This window comes from Coregonus lavaretus (genome assembly GCF_964263955.1).
Source record: "Coregonus lavaretus genome assembly, chromosome: 20".
NCBI classification, from domain to species: Eukaryota; Metazoa; Chordata; class Actinopteri; order Salmoniformes; family Salmonidae; genus Coregonus; species Coregonus lavaretus.
In genome coordinates this window covers 11,512,330-11,520,666 of record NC_140007.1, presented here as the reverse complement: position 1 = coordinate 11,520,666, position 8,337 = coordinate 11,512,330, and the positions used below count along the sequence as shown (strand labels likewise).

The window sequence follows — 8,337 nt, the reverse complement described above, 5'->3', positions numbered from 1 at the left end:
GGCCAACTACAGGTAATACAAAATACTGTTATCTTGAAAGAAATACAAATACACTGTGTATTCTTATTGAAATGCATTGACCAAATGTATATCGATTATAATACAATTGTGTTCCCAATCCCTTCCCTTTGATTTGCTTTGCGCTCCACTCAATGGCCGTGTTCGAGAGCATCAAAACCATTATGTATCATGGGTAAATTGTGACCGACTGAGTGATCTACAAATAATATTGAGTAGTTATTTATGATGCACGGTGATTTGTAGATTAGTCAATCTTTACTCGCCTTTAAAGTCGGCTGCAATGTCGAACGCGCCCATTCAGAAAGACGTCACTGGCCACGTCTGTCGCCCCTCCTTTATCATCCCTCCTCTGTGCACGCCCCTTCGGCCTTAAAACGAATGCGATAAAACCTTTCATGTCATGAGTCTTCGAGGGGATTGGTAGATCAACCGTGTCTACGTTCACCACTGTATAGTGACCACGCCCCCGAAATAACGCTCGTGTGGTGGAGCAAAAAAGAAGAGCCTCAATTGCAGACAGAAACGGATTTACCGAATATCACGAGTAAAGCTACCAACATACCATACATTTTTATTTTACGTTGTTGAAAAACTGGATAATTTGGATTCAAGGTAACGTCTGGGTTGTCCTTGCCGCTGCTTGTTTACAGATCTTGGGATACGCCGGTTTCGGATTGTCTGAACTCAGCAATCTTACATCAGACGCTAACTAGCCAGTTTGTTGAGTAGTTTAGTTACCGGTAACTAGCTAAAGTAACGTGATCGATTAGCTTTTACCGCCGTTACTTATGCGTATAATACTAAGTCAGCCCTCGGGTATTTAATTAGATGTTCTAGTTAGCTTCTTTCTCGGAACAAACAGGTTAGTTTAGTTAGCTAACCTGGCTAGCTAAAGTTAACTGTTACATTCACAAGTCCCACCCTCCAAAGTACCATTAATTATATGCTAAGTTAGCTGGCTAGTTTGCTAGCTGGTGTAGTAAGGTAGCTACGTCGTCTGTTTGCTAATCAGCAAACTAGCTAGTTTAACTCAGATTGGATATAAATAGTTAGCTATCTAGCAAGGTAAGTTATTCAGTGCTGTTGATATTGATAGGATATACCATTAGCTGGCGGGGTTTAGTCGCTACCCTGGCAAAGAGACGGGCGAAAAAGAGGCGAAATAAAGAGATCAGGGAGGCCACCGAGGCCGTTTATTTGTGTTAATGTTAACGGGTCAGCTGTCATAACAGCAACTATCTAGCTAACGTTAACTTATCCAACTTGACAGCTCAAACATTATAAACTAACGTTAACGTCACTGGTCATATTTCTTTCTTTACACAAGACCGACCTCCCTTCGACAAAGAAGTGTCACTATTTGCTTGGACATTATTGTTAGCTAGCTAGCTAAGAACATTTGCAACCTCTCCAGTGAACTGCTCATCAATGTCATCAAGCTAACCCAGTTTCTGTGAAGCTGTTGCCAGTGTCAGCTATCTCCCGGTAGCAGTAGCTAACTAGCGTGCTACACATGGACAGATATTGAATTCGTAGCTAGGTACATTTCTATTTTTGTACGAAAAACACAGTATACCTGAACATATTTCTAGTTAGATAGCGCCATCTAAACACAGTCATGAGTATCGAGATACCGGTGGGATTGACGGAATTGCTGCAAGGCTACACTGTGGAGGTACTTCGACAGAGGCCACCGGACCTGGTGGAATTCGCCGTGCAATATTTCACGCGCTTGCGGGACACCAGAGGCCAGGATGGGGCCGGTGCTGCTGTCAAGCTCGGGAAAGGAGTGATGTTTGATGGGGAGCCGATGCAAACAGAGTCAAATGGAGACGAAGACGGGTCCGACGAGTCTGATTTCGAGCGTAAGTTACTGCCTGATAAGGCCTTCCACCTAATATGGCCCAGACTGAATACGATCATGCTTAGTTGGTCATTTCAAACAGATGTGATAGAGATGAGTACAGATGGACTAAAAGTCTGCACTCCCGGTAGCACTTCAGGACTGTAGTTGGAGAACCTTAATTAAACTAGTAAGTCTTATGACTGCCAACTGTCTGTGACATCCTATAGGCTACACATGTTATATTAGATGCCACTGCTGATCTTATGTGGTTGGTTAATTGTCTTCAATGATGACATAAGTGCATGCACCACACACCCAAGCCATGAAAACCATATTTACAGGAGAAGAAAAAAAAATGCGGCCTGCATAATGTCTGCCAGCCCTGGCCGGACATAAGATGCCAAGTTGAAATTGTATTGTCACATGCACAAGTACAGTGAAATGCTTAACTTGCAAGCTCTACCCAACAGTACAGTAATCAATATCAAAATAGTATAACTAATTCAAAGTAAAAAATATACAGTGCGTATAGTAATCTACACCCTCTTGAACTTTTCATATTTTGTTGCGTTTCAAGTGGGATTGAAATTGTTTTAATTGTAATTTTTGGTGTCACTTCATTTTAAGGGGTCCTTATGAACATATGTAATTACACTGTAACACGTATTGTAATTAATTGTAATAATGTAATTACAATGTAATAACATTTAACTGGTGGTAATTGCAGTCTAATTATAGGGGTGTAACAAAGAATGCTTGTTACCATGCTTGTTACAAAATGTTAGTGTCCTATAGCCTCCCACTGCACAATATTTCTGCCTGCACAAACCACATGGTAAGTGTTAGCCAATTGAAAACCTACCACTCTGCAATATAGGGCTATGGAGTCTGGAGGCTCTGGAGTCTGATGGCAAAAACGGGTTTAGAAACAATTTTACAATTAAAAAAAAATATTTTAAATTGTTGAATCATTTAATGGTGCATTTGACAATGGGTCGATTGCTTTAACCATCAATTAAACATTTCTAGACACAATAATACAAAGTTATGGTTAAAATTGTTAATAATTTGTGCTTGCCAAATTGTATGCCTATAAAGCTTGGTTGAATAATGTTTTTAGGGCTGACACCAATTAGTCGATTGTTTGGTCGTTAGGCTGTTGGTCGACCAAGATTGTTTTAGTTGAGCAGTAACATACAGTACCAGTCAAAAGTTTGGACACACCAACTCATTCCAGGGCTTTTCTTTATTTTTTAAAACTATTTTCTACATTGTAGATTAATAGTGAAGACATCAAAACTATGAAATAACACATGGAATAATGTATTAACCAAAAAAGTGTTAAACAAATCAAAATACATGTTATATTTGAGATTCTTCAAAGTAGCCACCCTTTGCCTTGATGACAGCTTTGCACACTCTTGGCATTCTCTCAACCAGCTTCATGAGGTATTCACCTGGAATGCATTTCAATTAACAGGTGTGCCTTGTTAAAAGTTAATTTGTGGAATTTCTTTCCTTAATGCGTTTGAGCCAATTAGTTGTGTTGTGACACGGTATGGGTGGTATACAGAAGATAGCCCTATTTGGTAAAAGATCAAGTCCATATTATGGCAAGAACAGCTCAAATAAGCAAAGAGAAACGACAGTCCATCGTTACTTTAAGACATGAAGGTCAGTCAATCCGGAAAATTTCAAGAACTTTGAAAGTTTCTTCAAGTGCAGTCGCAAAAACCATCAAGCGCAATGATGAAACTGGCTCTCATGAGGACCACCACAGGAATGGAAGACCCAGAGTTACCACTGCTGCAGAGAATAAGTTAATTAGAGTTAACAGCCTGCTGGCTCCCCTACCTCTGCTGAAGCACAGTTCCCGCTCAGCCCAGTCAAAACTGTTCGCTGCTCTGGCACCCCAATGGTGGAACAAGCTCCCTCACGACGCCAGGACAGCGGAGTCACTCACCACCTTCCGGAGACATTTGAAACCCCACCTAAGGAACACCTGGGATAGGATAAAGTAATCCTTCTAACCCCCCCCCTTACCCCACCCCCCAAAAAAATAAACAATAAAAATTGTAAAGTGGTTATCCCACTGGCTATAAGGTGAATGCACCAATTTGTAAGTCGCTCTGGATAAGAGCGTCTGCTAAATGACGTAAATGTAAATGCTTCACAGAGTTCAAGTAACAGACATCTCAACATCAGCTGTTCAGAGGAGACTACGTGAATCAGGCTTTCATGGTCGAATTGCTGCAAAGAGACCACTACTAAAGGACACCAATAAGAAGATGAGACTTGCTTGTGCCAAAAAACATGTGCAATGGACATTAGACCGGTGGAAATCTGTCCTTTGGTCTGATGAGTTCAAATTTCAGATTTTTGGTTCCAACTGTCGTGTCTTTGTGAGAGGCAGAGTAGGTGAATGGATGATCTCCGCATGTGTGGTTCCCAGCATGGAGGAGGAGGTGTGGGGGTGCTTTGCTGGTGACACTGTCAGTCATTTACTTAGAATTCAAGGCACACTTAACCAGCATGGCTACCACAGCATTCTGCAGCGATACGCCATCCCATCTGGTTTGCGCTTAGTGGTACTATCATTTGTTTTTCAACAGGACAATGACCCAAAACACACCTCCAGGCTGTGTAAGGGCTATTTGACCAAAAGGAGAGTGATGGAGTGCTTCATCAGATGACCACAACACTTCATTAACACTTGACATAAGATCTTCTCTAAGCATTACAGGGATATGGCTCTGAATAAATATATATATATATATATATATATATATATATATATATATAGCAACACCTCCCCCATAAGCATTTCTGTCTCTTCTATATCAAATCAAATCAAATTTTATTGGTCACATGCGCCGAATACAACAGGTGCAGACATTACAGTGAAATGCTTACCTATATATATGTTATATCCTTGTATTGCTATTGCTGTATCATCAAATGAATTATCTAAGTGAGTCAGAAATGGCTAATATATGAACGTTATCTGATGTTAGCAAGTTATTGATTTCATGAACCTTATTTCTAAGGCTACAGTGCCTTGCAAAAGTATTCAGCCCCCTTGGCGTTTTTCCGATTTGGATTTCATGTAATGGACATATTCAAAATTGGTGAAGTGAAATGAAATAAATAACGGAAAAGTGGTGCGTGCATATGTATTCACCCCCTTTGCTATGAAGCCCCTAAATCAGAAGTCACATAATTAGTTAGATTGCACACAGGTGGACTTTATTTAAGTGTCACATGATCTCAGTATATATACACCTTTTCTGAAAGGCCCCAGAGTCTGCAACACCACTAAGCAAGGGGCACCACCAAGCAAGCGGCACCATGAAGACCAAGGAGCTCTCCAAACCGGTCAGGGACAAAGTTGTGGAGAAGTACAGATCAGGGTTGGGTTATAAAAAAAATATCTGAAACTTTGAACATCCCACGGAGCACCATTTAAATCCATTATTAAAAAATTGAATGAATATGGTACCACAACAAACCTGCCAAAAGAGACCAAAGATAACCCTGAAGGAGCTACAAAGCTCCACAGTGAAGGTTGGAGTATCTTTCCATAGGACCACTTTAAGCCGTACACTCAACAGAACTGGGCTTTACGGTAGAGTGGCCAGAAAAAAGCCATTGCTTAACGAAAAAAATAAGCAAACGTTTGGTGTTCACCAAAAGGCATGTGGGAGACTCCCCAAACATATGGAAGAAGGTACTCTGGTCAGATGAGACTAAAATTGAGGTTTTTGGCCATCAAGGAAAACGCTATGTCTGGCGCAAACCCAACACCTCATCACCTCGAGAACACCATCCCCACAGTGAAGCATGGTGGTGGCAGCATCATGCTGTGGGGATGTTTTTCATCGGCAGGGACTGGGAAACTGGTCAGAATTTAAGGAATGATGGATGGTGCTAAATAGAGGGAAATTCTTGAGGGAAAGCTGTTTCAGTCTTGCAGGATAATGACCCTAAGCATACTGCTAAATCAACACTCGAGTGGTTTAAGGGGAAACATTTAAATGTCTTGGAATGGCCTAGTCAAAGCTCAGACCTCAATCCAATTGAGAATCTGTGGTATGACTTAAAGATTGCTGTACACCAGTGGAACCCATCCAACTTGAAGGAGCTGGAGCAGTTTTGCCTTGAAGAATGGGCAAAAATCCCAGTGGCTAGATGTGCCAAGCTTATAGAGACATACCCCAAGAGACTTGCAGCTGTAATTGCTGCAAAAAGTGGCTCTACAAAGGGGTGAATAGTTATGCACGCTCAAGTTTTCAGTTTTTTTGTCTTATTTCTTGTTTTTTTTCACAATAACAAATATTTTGCGTCTTCAAAGTGGTAGGCATGTTGTGTAAATCAAATGATACAAACCCCCCCCCCCAAAATATATTTTAATTCCAGGTTGTAAGGCAACAAAATAGGAAAAATGCCAAGGGGGGTGAATACTTTCGCAAGCCACTGTACATATATTAGTATGGGCTATTTTCAGCCCTTTCCTGGGTAGCTTATCAGAGATGGACGTAATACTGAAAAGAGCAAACAAAGCAATAAAAAAATAAAAAAATTACATTCAGCATTCCATAAATCAATTGGTGTGTGCGCTGCAGGGTTGAAGCTACGAACCCATAGGCCTGGCTTTCTCATCCCTTCCAGGCTTCTGGGAGGGAGGGTGGACAATGAGCCTGTCATAGCGGATATAAGCAATGTCCCCACACACTCTGGCAGCTTTCATGGCTGGGATAAGTTATTTCCTCTTCTGGTGCACAGCTTCAGAATAGTCCTTGTTGAGAAAGATATCCGTTCTTCTCAAGTTCTTGGCTCTTTCCAGAACAGCTACCTTGTCCTTGAACCTCAGGATCTTGACCACTATCGGCCTGGGCCGAACTGTTCTTTAGGTCCTGGACCTCGCTCCATTATTTTATTAGTCGAATACACCAGTATTTGGAAAAAGCACTTGAAGCGATTTTCTTGTTGTTGTAACAACTGCTTGTAGAACTCTTTGTTTGTTTAAATGATCCCTCACGTGTGATAGACACCACTGTCCTCGACAACGGTACTCCCGCCGGCTTTGGTCTTTGTCATGGTAGCTAGCAACGTAGGTTACGCTGTTACTCCTCACATTTCCAGACAGGGCAGGTCACAGGGAAGATTGAAAACAACAAACAGCAGGGATCTAGACCGCCACAAACCCGGGACAATCCGCAGTCCCAGCCAAAATGGCTAACCGCGTCACGGGCTGCGTTCAAGCCCTCAAGAAAACCCTGCTAGCTTGATATGCTGCTAGCTAGCAGCTAGGCTAGCTGCAACGCCAAATAGCTCCTCAGACCCGTCCTTGGTTGGCAGGATCACTGGACAGAGACTAGCAGTCCCAGCAACTGATGCCAACTGTGTCGCGGGATCCAAACTAAAAAGTTAGCTAGCTACTAAGAACTTCCCAATACACTTTCAAAACAACAAATCCGAGCTCTTCCTCGTTGTGGAAGGCTTATATTTAGCCTAGGTATAACTTCACAAGCCCTGAATTCAGTAGATTATTCCTTACTGTTTGAAATGCAGTGTATTTACCTTTTAATTGTGCAACACAACTTATTTAGAGAACGTTGAAAAAAATCTGTATGATTATTTGGTCATATCGGCCAGCCCTAGTTCTTTGCACTCTGGGAGGGAGACACCGTAGAGTTGTCGACCGTGATGGAGAAGTCTTGGAGCGGGCAGGCCTTCCCCGGGAGGAAGAGCAGCTCAGTCTTGTTGAGCTTGAGGTGGTGGGCCGACATTCAAGCTGAGAATTCCTCTCTTAGTGTAGAAACCCTCACTCATGCATAACACATAACTACTCTCAGCCACTGACACGCTTGGACACTTCTTAAAATGTTATTGGCATATTATGGCAGACCATTGGTCCTCATGATAATGGAGGTTCACATCGTCGAACTTGACACATTGAGGGGCATAATCAAGTTTTATATCTTGTTTATTGTGTAATCGACCGTAGCTGAAGTAATATTCAGCTCCATACTTAAAGGGGCAATCTGTGATTGCTACATCCATTTATTGACTAAATTCATGATATATACCCATTTTGATTCTTGAAGAATATAAATGCCTCTTGAGCTAAGTTCAGTTGTCCCAAAATATGCTTGTTTGACATGGTTAAAACTGTCATTTTGAATTCATGGATGGTCAGTCCTTGCATCCATAGCTCTGTATGAATTTGAGTGGTTACATTTCTCCAGCCCTTAGGGGTGACCACTTTGTTATTGTTTGAACTGCAGTTTGCCCCTTCAAGCTACTTAAAGGTGCTACACATAGGATTTTTGAGTATTTTTGCTTTGTAATTTCAGAGAATTACCATTATATATCTGGCGCTAACAGTGGAATGAGTGTTTCACAGTATTACTTACCCGCAAGTGTTGTGATTGGCTGTGTTATTCACCTATTGATTTCTCCCGCCGGAG

At 41.6% G+C, this 8,337-nt stretch overlaps 1 protein-coding gene across 1 annotated transcript in view; it reads left to right on the top strand.

Annotated features, from left to right (window-relative positions):
- The first annotated feature begins 455 nt into the window (after window positions 1-455).
- LOC311147777 (cAMP-dependent protein kinase type II-alpha regulatory subunit-like) overlaps window positions 456-8,337 on the top strand; it is a 32,300-nt gene continuing 24,418 nt past the window's right edge. The window contains exon 1 of the mRNA XM_084184554.1: window positions 456-1,886. Within this exon, the coding sequence (XP_084040680.1) occupies window positions 1,640-1,886 (247 nt within the window). The 5' untranslated portion in view covers window positions 456-1,639. The remainder of the gene's footprint in view (window positions 1,887-8,337) is intronic.